The sequence below is a fragment of the Anoplopoma fimbria genome, chromosome 7, assembly GCF_027596085.1.
Source record: "Anoplopoma fimbria isolate UVic2021 breed Golden Eagle Sablefish chromosome 7, Afim_UVic_2022, whole genome shotgun sequence".
NCBI classification, from domain to species: domain Eukaryota; kingdom Metazoa; phylum Chordata; class Actinopteri; order Perciformes; family Anoplopomatidae; genus Anoplopoma; species Anoplopoma fimbria.
In genome coordinates, this window is record NC_072455.1 from 16,454,420 (window position 1) to 16,472,161 (window position 17,742).

Genomic DNA, 17,742 nt, shown 5'->3' on the forward strand with positions numbered 1-17,742 from the left:
CAGGGTGTGTAGATTTTTTTTGTTTTATGTTGCCCCAAAGAACTACTCTACTGATGGTCAAATTGCTTACTTTTGTAAACTGATGTGTAGTCCACCTTGGACGCCACCTGGCTTGCTTCAAAGTGCAAAGGATTTTGTTCGAGGCTGCTGCATCTCTGGTTGACTTTTGGTGGCCCAGATGGTTGTGGGGCCTTCGGGGGTTGTTTTTTCCATTTGTGGGTCACATAGAATAATCTGAAACACATGTTAATTTGACTTATTTTATTATACAGGTAGTTTCAAAACTCGTCCAATCCCCCCCTAATTCTCCCTATGCTCTGTAAATAATGTGCTAACCAAATTCTCTGTCAACTCCTGTTTCCTACATTTCCCAGAGTGACAGAGAAAAACTTTAGATATTACCTCAAAGTGGTCATTTCGTTACTTGTCCCCTTCAGTGAATGGTAAGGGTTTTTCTGTGTTGAGCTTGAGACGACGGCCGTGTGGCAGCTTGGGTGAAGGAACCTCTCCTGGTACTCTGTGGTGAGAGAGGCCCGTGTCTGGGCTCCCTGAGTGATGAAGTGCTTCCTGGACATCAAGTTTACACTTTCAACAACAAGGCAACTGTGCTTTAACTTACACTATACATATAGAGGCATTAAGACAAAGTGTAAAAAAAAATAAAAAAACACAAGGCCACATAAAACATATTAAAATGGAATAGAACTTTCACAGATGTTGTCAGAAAACACTTAAATTGTTTGCGTTCACTTACATATCAAATTGTTGTTCTTATCAAGTTGATTATATGAGCCTATTTAGTTTTAAAATCAGCACGAATAATCCGATCACACATTTTGTAGATGCATCCACCATCTCAAAAAAAATAAAACCCTTCAACAACAGGTCAGATAATTCCATTAAAAACAAAATAAATTTGAAAAAATACAACCAGGTAACCAACTACAATTGCAATGTTTTCTTCATGACAGCCCAACCACAATTGCAATGTTTCCCATAAATAAAACACAAATAGAAAAAACACCTCACCTCATAGATGTGGCTCGTTTGCCGTTTTGCTGCGTGTTTTGCTCCATATCTCACGGTGCACCCGGTGCGGTCCTGCGGGCTCTGGGTGGATGCAGCCTGCTCTGTGACACTGTGCTGCTGCAGGCCTACATATGAATTATTGACCGGAGGAACATGGATGTGCGTTCAACAAGAGAAGCACGCAGGACAGCTTCTAAAAATAAACACCAGTGGATTACAGTGATGCAGGCCGGTTGTCAAGGCGAGGACTCTGCGAGTGATGATGCGCTTTTTTGGCGCGCAAAAGACCATTCCAAATACCCCTGTGGTTGATAAATAACAACATATAATATATACAGAGTAGGTTATCAGCCTCACGAGATTATGTTGCTTTTTTTTCTAGGTTTTTTTTTTTAATGCTGAACATGCAAAGTGCAGTTCAGTCGTGCGTTTTGCAACGTGACCTTGTCGCAGGACTCCATCTGTCACTTTGTGGAGATGTCCAAAAAAAAAATAAAAAAAAAAAAAAAAAAAAAATTGGAAAGGATATAAGCACGAGGGATAAGGGGAATGTTGACCTCGTGAACTGCTGATTTCGCATATGGATGTTGTCATTTCACCACGCGCAAAATGTTAAATTATGAATTATGGATCTTCAACATTAAGGGCGTTGCAGAGTTTGTCCAGTAGATGGCGTCCAAAGCTTTATAAATTAAATCTACGCATGGAGAGAACACCAGGTCCACATAAAAAAATATACCTTCTCTATTTTGTTTGGCACCATAAAAAAATGGCTTATCATATTTTGTAATTGACAGCATTCTCTATAGAATATAGACAGCCTTTAAAAAAAACCTGTATTGCAATCTGGGATAAGATTAGAATAAAGCTGTTTGAGAATGAGTTAAAGCATATATTTTATGAGGACAATGGTTGTTTTTATTTAGTTTACAACAGGAAGTGACAGGAGACCTCAAAAAGCAATAAACCTTAGGTAATCCAATGGACCAGCTCGAAGAAAACAAACAATCAAAAACAAACACCTAATATACAAAACATGAATTAGCAAAAACATGATATGAATATATACAAATAAAAAGAATGTGAGAAGGAAAAGATGTGTGAATGAGACATGATGAAGTAAATGTGATTTCAAAAGAAAACATTGTTGATCATTTGTACTTTGGCATTCCATTTTTGTACAGCATGATTTCTGAGGAAATATTGGCGATGTCTGTTTTAAAAAAAGGGAAGGTAGATATGGTTAACCCTTCTATCAAATCAGTACTCTTCCATTAATAAAACCCCTACCATAATATTTAATGTTTCATACAGAATCACATTGTACAGGATTGAAAAGTGTCTGAAGAAGCATTTAGACTGAAATATCAGCAGCCTCATAGATTTTCAGTTGCATGGGAAATATTGCCACATCAGCCTTGTAAATTAATTAACTAACTGAGCGATTAATAACAAAACACAGCTGAACAAATGCAGTTAATTAACTGTGCAAATAGACCTTGTAGACTCAAACCTTGATGAATACCAGGTCAAATGCACATAAGTAACTACATTGGGTCATATTTATGAAGTTAACAAAGTGAAATAACAGTACCCTCTATCTGTAGTTTTTAATAAAGGCTTTACACACACACGTACACACACCTACACACACACACACACACACACACACACACACACACACACACACACACACACACACACACACACACACACACACACACACACACGTGTTTTCAGTTATTCTGGCTGATTCGACCTCTGCTCGGGTTGGAGTTGGCAACAGGTGGAGCAAAGCTAACAGGAGACTGAGGGAGATGTCAATCAAGCGGTCTTTCACCTGAGGAGACCTAATCAGATAGAATAATCAAAATCACCTGTGTGCATTTACCTTCCCATGGATTTTCCCCTCATTATATGAAGTACTAGGGCAAATGGGTTTTGCACTCCAAGTCTGCAGATTGTGCAACAAAACAATGACTCTATTGTATTGATGTCTCTGCAAACTAATGAATTTAAAGTGCTTTTGGATTGCTTATGTTACATTTTGACGCCGTGCAAAATAAATAAATTGAATTGCTATGTTCACTTTTATTTACGTTGTAGTAATAGTTGTTTAACCTGGTTCTGAATTGCATGTGAGGGAGATGCTGATTTTATTGCACTGGCATAAGACTTGACTCACATGAGACGGCAGACATGGATATGAAATATAGGAATGTAGAACTTCAGAGATAATTAATAAATCCAATTTTGTAGAATTTACTTGCATATTTGGGAACACAAGAGAGAAAAACTGCCCTGATAAATAAGTCAAATCCACATTGATAACTCATATCCTTCATTCTCTCTGAGTGATTTGCAGTTAAGATCTATTTTCACAGATAAACATTAAAATGCAAAAAGGGAAGAGGAACCTCAGAATAAGAAGTCAGGAGTCTAGGGAGGTTTATTTGAAGTCCTTTCCTATTATAAATTTCTGACTGCATATGAAAAATGACTTCTCTCTTCAGTGTCACTCAAAATTTGGCCTCTGGAAACGGTTGAACAGTGTGTAGGGATAGATGCTGATACTGCTGTTCATTAAATATAACTCAACACTAGCTCAAATGAATAGCAACAGTCTGAACATTGAATTAAAATGTCAGCCTTCTGCGTTTATGAACTGACAGAGGGAACACGTATTGTATTGATGCTTATATAAACTGAGGAAATATCTTTTAGATTATTATCATTGTGCCATTCATACTGTTCAGTTATGAATGTGAATCATAGTTGATGCAAAGTGCAAAAATATTTAAACTAATTCTTCATTTCTGGCAGTTTGTTAGATTGGAACCCTGCAGGAAGGACCATCTAAGGGGGATTTTTACCCCCAATTAGTTTTTGCTAGTATCATGTAATGTGAATCATTGATGATTATCTGCTTCAGTCTTGATGGATATTAACTGACATCTGATCAGAATTCATGGTATCAACCAGTACAGAGGGGTCACAGACTGTGGGTTTCAGGGCTCTGTGTCTCTCTTCTCTCTGCATGATGTTTATTGAACAAAAGCAATCAATAAGATGTGCTATTTTCACATGTTTACACAGTTCAGTGAGCGCCTCTCCACCCTCAGAAAGAGAGCTTTTAAGATTTCTGTGCGTTTTTACGCAGCGCCATGGCCCAAAAAATACAAAAGAAAACGTACATACATTGGTTGCATAGAATGTAACCCTTCAAGTTAATATTTCAGTTATTGTTGTTTTTCTACTGTTTCTTATTGCTTATTTATAATACATGTTTTTTTATTTCATTTTTTATTTTTATCTTGTCTTTCTTCTACTATGTCTCTTGTGTGCACTTTAACTCTATGCTGCTGTAAGCCTGCACATTCCCCCGCTGCGGGACTAATAAAGGATTATCTTATCTTATCTTATCTCTTATCTTATCTTATCTTAAGTTTAGACTCACACTAAAATTCCATGACTGATTTATTGTGTGCAAGTGTTTTTTACAAAAAAGTAATTGCATTTTTACGCAGCGTTCCGTTCTACAACTGGAGATAAGATAAGATAAGATAAGATAAGATAAGATAAGATAAGATAATAATAAGATAAGATAATAATAATTCTTTATTAGTCCCGCAGCGGGGAAATTTGCAGGCTTACAGCAGCAAAGAGTTAAAGTGCACACAAGAGACATAGTAAAGAAAGACAAGATAAAAATAAAAATAAAAAAAAATAAAAAAATAAAAAAAAATAAAAATAAAAATAAAAAACAAGTATTATAAATAAGCAATAAAAACAGTAGAAAAACACAATAACTGAAATATAATATTTACAGACAGAAAAAAACAACTATATTAACTATTATTGCACAGTGTTTTTATTGTCATGTGTCATGTGATCTGACAATGCATTCAATAAAAGAGCGCAAAAGGAGCGTCTCAATACATTATGTTAATGAGCCAGACCGGGCTGGAGGCGTGTGTTGTGGGTAATGAGGGGAGGCATGCCTGCACCGTGGTGAGGAAGCTCCGAGTGGGAACGCTGTCTCCACTACAAGCTGCCTCTCCTTTCTACTTTATTGTGCGTAATAGCAATCTCCTCTGCAGCAGACTGCTGTGCAACAAGTTTTGCAGGAGCAGTCGGTGCAGGTTGACTTGCCTTGGCTTGGAGCAGAGTTGGGGGGGCTCCACTCCACTCATCTATCTCTCCATCTGTCGCTGCCAACTACGAAGTCACTGTACGTGAACGTCGCAGGAACGCAGGAACATTCACGTGTAGTTCAATGGAGGCAAGAGGAGCATCCAAGTGCGTGGAAAAGATGGAGAAAGAAGTGTCGTCTCAGAAGCGACAGTATTGCCGAGCGACAGTGCTGAACGTTATCTCGTCGTTGTGCTCAGTGGCGTCCATCGCCTTTTGCATTCTCCTGAGCGTTAACACAGCTGATGTCAAGAACCGGGTTGTGGATTTGGAGGGTGGGAATGGCGAGCACACCTTGATCCGCGCTCCTGGCTACTCCATGGATGATTTTAATTCGTTGATTGACCAACGAGTGGATGAGGCGCTCTCTCAGGTGACACTGGCTCTTGTTGGGCTCTTGTTGGTTGCTTCTAAAGTGACAATGTTTCAGAAATCCTGCCAGTTTGATTTTTTTTATTGATGTATGCAAATGAATGAAAATTGTGTTCTTTTACTATTTCAGCGCTCCTATGAAAATTTTGTCAAGATTCGGACTGCAAGACAAGCATCACCTGAATGCAACTGCCCTCCAGGTAAATAAAACTACCCCCCACACACACCGATGCATTCTGGTCTTGTGGTCGTCTGCTGTTGTGCTGGATTGGAAGTATGTCTGTGGCTCAGTCCAGAGTTGATGTGAGAATGAATGGGAGCTTTCTGAACAGGTCCTTTTGGTTTATCTCATTGAAACCGATGACGCATGACAGTCTGCCTGGATGGTGTAGTGATAGTTTGTGGAGGTTCTGCTGTGAAGGATGCAAACAGCTGACCGACCATTACACTTAACAGAAAGAAAGGTATTTAACAGCAGCCTATACATAGAAGTGCTGAGGGGTTGTTTGACTTGTGGTGTTGTCTGCTCTGCTCACTTGTCCTCTCGGAAACGAGGTATTGAAGTTCACATTTGCCACCAGTAGATGGAAACATTACTTCCTCCAGTGGGGATCAGTATTCTGATCATTTGGGGATGGAGTTGAAAATATGCTTCTGTGTTGCTCAAGGATGTCTGAGGGAAAGCAGCACAATTTGAGCTCTAACATCACTTTTTTTCCATGACATTTGAATTATACCATGGCATTTACTACTGTGCTTCATTGTTATATTCCACAATGCTGCTCTTCAATATGTGTTGACAGCTCCAGTAAGAATGAGAAAATGAAGAATGTTATATATAAAATAACATCGCAGGTGTTTCGTGACAATGGATGCATAATTGCATATTCTCCATAGGCTAGAATTCAGTTCTAATGTAAAGGTCAGATGGTTGTGCAGTTTAAAATTTCAATCAGTCCATTAAGAATGTTTTCCATCTGTTATGCATCAAGAACAAAGGTTGTGGATGTAACCGATTAAAGGCTTGAATATCCATTTATTGTGTCTGAAAGCATGTTTTTTTTTTTCAATCTTGTGTAGGTCAAAGGAATAGAATATAGTCTCTGTTAAATGAAAACCATCTCTATCCAAAATTTGTCAGATAAATTGAAGAATTGAGTGTTCCTTAATGAATTGATTTCGACTTCTTAAGCTAAATTCACCAATTAAAACCTATTGGATGGAAAATGCATTACTACCAAACGGAAACAGGAATGTTTAGCTCATAAAAAGTTGATCTCCTGGAGATAAATGTTTTTCTTTTAGGACTGAGGATAAGTGAATTGCTTTAGAATTCCACCAAAAGTATATTTGAAGCGTTTGCTAATAGCATTTTGTGCTTTTTTTCATGTAAAATATTCCAGCTTCTCAAAAATATCTACAAGGTCACTGATGAGCATTAGTTTTCAGTATACCAAAGCTTTGCCAAACATGATCCTCAGCACGTCTTAATCTGGATAAAGGTAGACCCTGAAATCAGATAAAAGTGTATTATATTGCCTTTGTGAATGACATATCACTGCGCGGTAGTAACACATGCTCTCAATGAGGCGCACACATGAGCATTACACTCATGTCTATCAGACTGCTGTCTGTGTAGCTACACAGCACTCAGTAGACTACATGCTGCAGGAAACGTGCATGTTTTCACAACTTTTCAAAGTCTGATGCAGAGGGATCTGTCCACATCACATCCTCAGACAACTCCAGCTGGGAATGTAATTCAGTAAGTGTGAACATACAGTACGTGACCCCTGTGGATAGGGCATAGTTGTGACATTGTTCAGAGTAGCTCTACTGGTTGGATTTTTTGGATGGACAATCCAGGTGTCGGAAGGAATCAGTCCTGCAGGATTTAAGTGTCCTTGGGGCAGGATGCTGAATCCTTACTAAAACCAGGGACTGTTCTATTGTTGACCATGACCTCTGACCTCTCTATTGGGGGAGGAGGGACAAAATGATTCTCGAACAGATTCATGCAGCCAGACAATAAAATGATCACAACATCTATCAAAATCCGACATAGGTGAAAGAAGAAACCAGGCAGGTGAAAGTTATAATCAAAATGAACGATCCACATATTTTACTTTTTTACAAGTGGTTTATCAATGGCGAATGAGTCATCAGCTGAGTTGAAAGGCCTGAATTAATGCACAAGTACTGGAAGTATTAACCATAATGAGACTCTCCCAATCATGCTGCTCTCTGTTCCCAATCCCTATCATATGTCTGCTATTTATTTTCTCCCACCACATCACTGTACAGGGCAGAACAATGAAAACATTTCACATCCAATCAAGCATGGTGACCCAAAAGCCAAGGCGGCACCAAGCTCCATCTTGGAAACTGGCACTCTCAGATGTGATTCTATTGTTTCTACCAGTTTTTATGTAATTCTGGTCACTTAAAAGCACATATATCACCAGTATACTTTTGAAGAATCTGTTGTGTGTTTTTAAAATTCCAATGTTCATGCAGTGCAAGTGTATTACACATGCAGCATACTTTGTTAATGCTTTGGAGGAAGCCTTTTCAGGCCAAATATCTTTTATATGAATGCTGAATGGGTTCACTCAATATTTCTCCTCTCTTCTGACTAGGAGACAGCCTGTGGCTCAGATGTGGCTTTTTTTTTTTGTCTTTGAGGGGAGGACCGTAATGTGCTTTTCACAGTCTTCACTTTATTGCTGTCAAAGAAGATGGAGTGGATGCAAAGACAGAGCAATGGTCCATAGCTTCAGGATATTTTATAGGTTGTTTGTGAATCCTGGGAAGTTTGTACCATCTTTAAAAGAGTTGTGAACTTGAAGTATATTGTAGTCATGCTGATTTAATTCTTGGTTAATGACAGTGGAGCTTCTTTTATTCTGGGGCCATTTATTTGTCACAGTGGCTGGTATTGCTGTCATTTAGCACTCAGTTATTAGCTTCTGAGTGACTAAAACACTATTGCTGTGAGTGTGTCTGGCCACACTAGCGTCATAGCTGTAGGGATGGCAGAGTTGGTCGGGCGGTCAACCACTTTGATCCAGACTGAAATATCTCAACGAGTATTAGATAGATGGCCGTGAAACTTTGTAGAGACATTCATGGGCATGAATTCATTGGTTTTTAGTGATTCTCTGACTTTAACTACGACTAAAAGGTTGACATTTGTGATTTTGAGTGAAATATCTAGGCAACTTTTGGATTTATAACCATGAAATTTGGTTTGGACATTCATGTTCCCCAGCTTATCGGTAGCAACTTTGCTGATCCTTTAACTACTTCTTCTAGTACCATTATCAGGTCAGAATTTCAGAATGTCCTCTAGTTTATCACCATTGCCCTGCAGTGTCATCTGGTGATCTTACCAGACCTCTTAAGCCCGCTCCTCATCACGGCTTAAGGCTAGCAGAATGCGTGGAATAAAAAAGCCAACTTTGGTTCTGCTGCATTGATTTTGATACCTTTTTTCACTGTTGAACTGAGCCCAATGATGTTCTAGAAGTACAACACTACATTTGTAGGGTTCTCCTTTTTAAAGTAGGGAACCCACACCACATTTTCATGTTGAACCTCTGTCATTTTTTTCAGGACTACAGTTTGAAAAAAACAGTTCTCTCACCATACATCAGGTGTAAATAGTCTTTGGTCTAAGGTGAGAAGCAAACCCATCAAACCAAGTTGATGTGAACTGTCTGAAGTCACACCCACTCAGTGTGCCACTCCTTGAAGTCTCCCTCTAAAAATTGTTTCAGCATTGGCGGGTAGTTTTGTTTTTCATTTTTCCTGCGTACCCTCTCCTCCCCTGGGATCTACTTTCCAAGCAAAGCGTGCTGTTTAATGGGACTATAATAAAATGTGCAGTCAGCAAGCACGGGTGCTTTGCTCTCTCCCTGTTTACTCACCCATACATCTCAAACCCCCTTCCCCTTTATCCCCTTTTCCCACTCTGCAGCATTTCTCGCTTCAAAAAGCCTGCTAGCTAAACACCGGCCAAAGGGCTCTTGAGAAAACATACAACATGTAATGTGCAGGATTTTGTTTCCCCCCACACCTAAACACCCAACACTAGTTGTCACAAGCAAAGGGGCAGCAGGGCTTTAAATCAGCTGGCTGTTATGTCTCAAGAGTTCAAAATAAAAACAGAAGCAGATGCAGCCATATCTGTCTGGCTGGCTTTGTCAAGTCCAGATTTGATTCACTTAAGCAGAGGCAAACTTCCACAGACAGACACACACACACAGCCCACATAATTCTCTACCTAATCACTCCTTTTCAACTCATGTGGCTAAACTGGGCTCCACTCCTCCTTTCAGCCCGACAAAGTGTGTAATCCCAGTGGCCTGATACAGTTACAGTTGTGCCAATCCCTTCAGATAGCCTCAACTCAGTGGGCAACTGGTAATTAATCACTGACAACTTTTGAATTCAGCCCTCTGTGTGGTTTGGTGCTGGGAGGTGCCCTAATGGCCATGTAATTACTGAGTGCTAGGTAAAGCTAAGCAGACTTCCAGGTAGCCACTGCAGCCAGCTGCTTTTGGTTAGATGAATCAGGTTAAGCTGCCTTTGTGAGCAAGTGAGGCCGGGGACGAAAGCTGCGGCCCTGGTAAGCCTTGCCAAGAGGCAACGGTGAATAGGCAATTATGATTTTGATTGCGGCTAAATTGCTTAAAACGGTATCTACATGTAAATCATGAGCATAATGCTCTCCACCCGGTGAATAACGTCTTGCAGGGATCGTTTTTAAGTATGAAAAGCTGGACTCATTCAGCTCTGTTTTTACACCAGTTCCAATGAATTAACATGACGTGATTTATCACTATGAATCATCAGAAGTGGTGCATTTGCTCTAATTGTCAATTCTCACACAAGGTTTATTATAAAGGGCAGGTTGCTGGAAATAGCACAGATGGTCTCTTTATACCTTTTGACACAGCAAGTTTTAATGGGAGATGATGAGGCATGCCAGTTGAAAGCACTGGTAATGAGTATGACTGGGGTTTGAAAGGGTGGCACACTTTTTTTTTTCCTTTGTACTGTACATTAACCTGAGGGGACACTCTGAATGAATATGATTTTTATATGAGCTCTGATGCATGGATGGCTGGACAACAGGCACTCTGCTGGAGATTGAAGTACCTCAGGCTGGGAGAATGGGGACAGGGCCAAAGGAATGGAGCTCATGCCTAATGGTTCGTCTCATGTGTCCTTGAACATTTCCTGGCAGTGATCCTCGACTCGCCATTTTTGTGTGGCATAATGTAGGAAGTTTGGCGATCCTGTCTTGGCTAATCCTGGGGTTACAACTTGGAGTTAAATGAAGGGGTTTCCATCACCACAACATAACGGCACACCCTACAAATTAATAAAATAATTGTCTCCTGTTTTATTTGACATGCATTTGCTCCAAGAATAGGCTGTGTTTGTAAGGGAATTAATGTCTTCTCTTTGGGGTTGATTATAATGTCAGCAAATCATCAAAGCAGGTGGACAATTAGATTCAAACTGTTTATATATATATATATATGGAGCAAAAAATATCCCTAAGCTCTTTGTCAATGGATGTGTGAGTCTCTGCACCTTTTAAGGGTCACTTTGGTTGAGGCGATAAAACATCACCCGCCCTTCCATTGCCCTGTAACCTCCAGTGCAGGAGGGGAATCACTGCTGTTGGTTGCCTTTTGATGCTCTTTCTCCCAAGATCCAGTGCTCCTCTGTCAGAGCTGGGTGGCAAAATCCTCCACAAAAGACGGCTCACAGACTCTCTGCCTCATCTGCTGGGTGCCCTCTGACACTGGATTCAAAGTTCCACTGAAGTGTCCTTTGTGATGGCTTAAGTTCACCCTTTCCCCTCCCGAGCCCACATACTATCCGTCACCCACCAATATTCAAAGATAGTTCAATAGACAAGGGGGACCTCTTCCTATGTGGCACCCTGGTGGAACAGCTGGTCTACTGTTCAACATGGCCATAGTTCAGTGACACTATGGACACTGAATGTCTCATCGGAAAGATTCCCTGTGAGGTTTTTTGACCACTAGTAGCGCTATGGAGCTGTTGTTCTATGAGTGGGTCCCTGTTTTCTTTATCTTGTGCAGGTTGATGTGATGCACATAGCTGCCCATGGTTTCACATTATTCCACTGAACTACAGGTGCTAGCTAGTGAGCATGAATGTAAAAGGTGTAAGATTTGAAATACTTAAAAAAGACCATTCAAAACATAACTTGTTTGATTACAAGAAAACCCCACAGTGCACTTTTTAAACATATATTGTTTTTCTTTAACAGGCTTGTTTTATTAAAGGGCCGGCGATGAAACGTGTGATGTATAGTCTGAATTTCCTATTTGTGAAGCATTATTGGCGTGCTAGCAAACTACATTTATCACGATCTCTGATTTAGAGCACAATTAAGCCCTTGATGCCTGTCACTGTGAAACAATTCCTATTTAGTTCTTTTTCAATGTAAGAATGATTTTCCAGTGTCTGTCATCAATTTCAAATCACCAGTAAAGCACGACGATGCCAGCGTTCACCCGTGTCATGGAAATTCTGGGCTCCAGGAAAGCGAAGAGAGCTAGGAACCCCTGAGGCGCTTCCCACACGCTCTCCCACACCCCTCCCTCCACCCACCGCCTGTGGCTTTGTGCCCCAGGCCTCTCAGCCCTTGCAGACATGGAGGATTGGGGGGGGTTAGGGGCACAGATGCTGCTGCTCTGTACTCCATCAGCCTAATAGAACCAGGCACTACAAATAAAACAGACTGGTGTGTAAAAAATAACAAAATGCCATGGCAGGAAGCTGTAATTTTGCCAACCTGCGCCTGACATGCAAACTATAGCTAATATGGTCTTGCCATGAAAACAATGCATTGATGGCGTTTGCCTAGTCTGTTTATTTTAAATGTGCGTATGCATCATTTACTGTAAGTCCACACAGACTGAGGGCAGCATTAGCTAAGAGCTGATTTATATTAAGTTAAGAACAGCTTGAACTTAATATAAAGTTATTGACACCAACTAATTTTTCATTCTGGGTCTAAACATGCAAGGGACTGTCAGGAAATTAAGCGGGATGGAATCTTATATTTCATGCTTCAGAAATTCAAGACCCTCAAAATATATTCATTTTATCCTCCCCTTACAAAAGTACAACACAATTTTACCATTATTAACTATAAGGCAAAGATAAGATGATGCATCCAATTCAAACATTTATCGTGGTACTTACACATACATTTTGACTATGCACGCTATCAATAATCAATGAGAAATTTGCAATTACTCATTTTCATCGTACAGATGATCACATCCAATTTAATAAATATTCAAAATAAACTATATATTTTTGTACCATGAGCTACTAAATGAACAGATACACTGAATGTGTGAACTGGACCAGGCACCAGCTCTGCCATGTTTTGATTGGCCTTTTATAATGGTCAATCACAAAACGCTTTAAATATCCATGTGTGCTGTGCTCTCAAAATGAGCATTTTGCAGAAGTCAAAAATATGATATGAATATATGATAATATCCTCCCCCTTTTCTGACACCCCAAATATTTTTTCTACAGTTCCTAACTACAAGTCAATCTTCTTGATGCATCCTCTTCATTCACATTTCTGAATTAAAATAGCAATACAAGTATTGTCTTTTGTTTAATGTCCAGGGTTTAAAGCAGGATACATCCGTCTACACCGCACTGGCAGTTATCCTTTTAGAGTATTTATTCATGGTGGTTGCAAAACATGTATTAGAGCTAACCGTTTGGTGTGCCCTGTGTTCAATTTTCAAACCATTTAGTCTCTGAAAAAACAAGCAAAGCAATCCCTCAAGCTATCCAAAGACAGCAAGGATTTCTCAAAGTGGAAAAAGTGATGGAGTCAAAAAGGGCTTGCCCAGCGGCTCGGCCAGATGATGTATGCTCCCAGACTCCCTTGGGGCGCCACCAACATGTTGGACTCAAAGAACACCGAAGCGTTCCAACTGGTTGGGTCAGACTGTTGGTGTCCACGGAGTTTGTCAGTTAAAGGGACCCTGTTGCTCTCCCCCTCTTTCCCTGCCCCCCCCCCCAGGCTGTTGCCCAGCCGGCTCTTGCTCCTCGAAGCTGTGCTAAATGTGACATGAAATATGAGTCATGCTGTAGATCTGAGAGGGTCATAAACACACCGAGCAAACATTTGAGCCTGTGTGCACTCACAAACACGCTGTCGCACACCCGTGGACACAACTGTATTGCAAAATGTGCACACTTGTGGAGGATGGCACTCACACACGTAGAGACAGTGCCACAGAAACATGCAGCCATGCGTGACTGTCCTTCATTGCAGCTTTTGTCATGTGGCAATGGTTTTTGATGATATTGTGGTTTAGTTCATTTTATTTTCTGAATTAAAGCAGAGAGGGTGAACGCATGAAATAAAGGGATTGAAGTCATTCAGTCTCAATTTTCTCAACAAGCTGTGATGTGAGGTTTTCTAATCAAGGCTTATTTAAAGGTATTTTTCCTCAATATTTATGATTTTCTTTTTTTTTCCTTTCCCCTTTAGCATGCAATTAATCTAAAACATGCAATTAGATAATTTTGCTCAAATAAACAGTACAGTGCCCGGGGAAGTGGCAACTTGCCAATTTAACATACCTGGGAATGTACATGCATATGCTGTGTCTTTGTCAGTAAAGATGAATCGATATGCAGAGAGTTGCCTCATGGTCTGGTTGGAGCACAGACACAGTCTTGCTTTCAGGGGCCTCTCCCCTTGTATCTGATGAAGAAGAGGGTAGAAACAGCTGTGTAAGCCACAGTTGAGGCCTGGAAAACCCAGTGGTAAGACAGACAACCCTATGCACTTTAATTTAATTGAGCGGTCATTTGATACGGCCCAAGCAGGCTAGACGGCTAGTTAAATTGTAATTTTCGACAGCTTGATAAACGGCGCTGATGCACTGTATGGCCGCCTGAAAACAGGTTGTCTAATTTCTACTTTTAATTTGGGACCCTGTGGCATAATAACTAGGTCAACTGTGTTTGTCTTAATACATCATTCTCTTGTTCTTTCGTGGACTGTGTGTTTGAATTGTGAGAACTTTTTATGAATCATATTTTGGCCTCTCCTTACTTTGATAAGTGGATATAGTATTATAGTTATGTAAGGGGCATGCATTGGTGAGGTGAAAGTGGGATTAGGAGATGAAAATTACCCAGGCAGTGATTGTGCAATCATATCTTAGCAACAGTAACTAGGGTCAGCAGGCGTGTCAAGGTTTGGATTCCTTTGTGATATTCGATATTTCAAGACTTAAGAGGGGCGTATCTTATTTCCTACAAATAAAAATGATAAAAGAAGGATTAAACTACGTTTTTCCACAATTATTTTATGTTGCTACAAGGAATTTTCAACTGGTCATAAAACTGTCTCCATTTAAAAGTGCTTTCCCTATATGACCTATATCTATTTATTATTTCCATCTGAATCATTTGAAATGAAAAAGGGCCTTAATTATGCATGTGATTGCCACATACATCAAGACATACACTGATCAGCAGTACACAGCTTAGATCTATTGTATTTTCCTACATTATGTTTCATTCTCACATAAAAGGCTTTTATGATGTGGACTTATTGTTGTATTTATTCTAATGTAAAAAAAATAATGTAGTCACCTAAGAATATTGCTTCCTGGATTTTAAAGTAATTGTGGATGAGAGACCTGCTTTTACATCCGTGTGAAATCAAAGACCTATTGTCTCAATAATTACAATCAATTTCAAGTGGTAAATCTGCCACCATTGTCATTGTTGCTGAAACCGAAAGCTTTACAGGCATAGCCACAGAAAAGGTCAAGTGAACCATCGAAAGCTTTTAATGCTGAATTCACATTAGTGTGTTTAGTCAGTATATACAAAAAACTTGCAAGAATTGAAATACTTGTACAGATTTAAAGTTAAGGGTGTATTCCCCTGTTCTACAGCACACTGTTGAAGACAGATTATCTCAGTTGATAATGCCATTCATCTGGATTCATGCTGTTCACTCTAAGGTTGCTAGGTTGTTTGTGTGCATTGATGCACTGGTGTGTGTTAGGTTTTAATGAATCAGGCATACTGAGTGGAAATGTTGCGAGATTGTAAATCAGAACACCTCATACATATTTTATACATTTTACTTGCAAACATAACAGTATAATGATCATTTATGCTGAATGTGACATTCAAATGATGCAAACACAAAAAAAGTTACAGTTGCCATTAAAGTGTTCTACATTCTAGTACTTACATGAATGCATTTATTTATATTGATATATTTCTCAGGCCGTGACCCACATTCCATACTGTGGAAACATACAGATTTCTTGTTTTTATATGGGTTTTATCTCAACTATGGGCTTTTTTTGTGAAAATACATCTTCTCCAGTGTCTTCGCACCCAAAGTTGAGGTAAACTTTAGAGCAACGTTTGAGAAGTGAGTCATGTCTGTTTTTTAAGTTATTTAAATTAGCTTATAGCATGTAGTGTCTGACCGTGTACTTCAGGTAATAGAGCAGGGCATCCATTAATATTGGAAACTCTTCAACTCTTCTTAGGTGAAATCATCTTCCAGATGAATGTAATGTATTGGTGATAAACACGCGTAAACATAGACGTTGTAATCAGTTTTCCTCCATTGATTATCCTCTTTGTCTCTGCACCAATCAACATGACGTCCTGGATTCAGGTTAATGAGCCACCTCCCACGAGTTGTGCTACTATCTCAAGCAGTTTGACAACTCGGGGGGTAGTTGTCACTGAAATACAAAGTTAACTTCTCAACAAGATTGGCACTGTCGGTATGCTGGCTTGAGCTGGAAGTGCCATTCATTTCACGCAGAGCATTGCACCACCTGCTGTGTCAACTGCAGGGCGCTTCAGGTAGAGCATGCACCGGATAAATTGAACACATGCTGGAAATTCTTTGCATATACCTGACTGGAAGTGTAGAAATATATCAAAGTATCCAAGTATATTTGGATGTTCTATTGTAGGTAGTATGCTTTGCTATTTATTTTTTCTTTCTTTCTTAAGTGCACATACATTGATCTGGTGACAGATTAGCTTGGATAGTGGATTTTTAAAGGCTGAAATTATAATGATAGTTTGGAGCAGGAAAAAAGCCAATAGCAGATCAATCGGGAAAAATCCCGCAAGAAATACCTAAACAAATATATGAATGTGTAAAATAGCATAAAACTCAATCAAACTGAACTTATTTGAATAAATAAATATTGATTACTGAACATCATCTTGTTTAGAAGGCGACCTATCCGACCATATCTTCCTCCATAGCACCTGTTGATGGCCAACGATAAATTGTGCCAAGTCAGTTGTTTAATTGGAGCCATCCCTTCTCCTTAAATTTTAGCGCACTGTAAATGTTTATTATCTCATAAGTATGCCCCCCAAGTGTTTTCACTGGTTGTGTACAAATGAATGGGAAGTCTGAAGCTGCAGCAGATGACCAAACCCACTGCAACCTGCCAACCATAGTGAGAGGTGGTGGGAATATTGACTTATATTGACTTTTTAACACACCAGTGGTTAATTATGACTTAATCAAGAAGTGTTTGTAGTCAAGGTTATCTTTTATTGTCAATCTTTGAAAAGAAATGTTGAAGGTGATTCTTTGCAGATAATACTGTCAGCATTTAAATTGCTTCAGGTAGAGATTATCTCGTTCTCAGTGCTAAACAGCGAAAGATGACTAGGGATCCATCACCATGCCCTTGACCTTCAATACAAATGACCTTCCCAGCATTCTCCCTGCCTTTGCTGCGACTGTTCAGCATTAGAGCCTTTTTTTTTTTAATAGCCATAGGAAAAAAAATATAGAGAAGAGACGTGACTTTACATGACGTGCATTTCAGCTGATTAAATGTGACATGACATGCCAGTAGTTTGAACTTGCCACGGTATTTTTGGTGCCCGGGGAGCGATGGTGACCAGATTAGTTCATTTTCCCCATAGTGCCAAATGCATGTGTAATATAAATTTAAGGAGTATAGAACATTTTATAAACATACTGATACCCAAATTGACTATTGGATTTCAGCCTCAGCGTGCATTCGCTGTCAGCTTCAACATGTTTCC

At 39.6% G+C, this 17,742-nt stretch overlaps 1 protein-coding gene across 1 annotated transcript in view; it reads left to right on the top strand.

Moving 5' to 3' along the window:
• Positions 1-5,253: 5,253 nt before the first annotated feature.
• The window catches only part of LOC129093468 (collagen alpha-1(XXV) chain), a 145,097-nt gene continuing 132,608 nt past the window's right edge, over positions 5,254-17,742 (top strand). The window contains 2 exon segments of the mRNA XM_054601495.1: positions 5,254-5,593; positions 5,723-5,792. Coding sequence (XP_054457470.1) covers positions 5,306-5,593; positions 5,723-5,792 — 358 coding nt within the window. The 5' untranslated portion in view covers positions 5,254-5,305.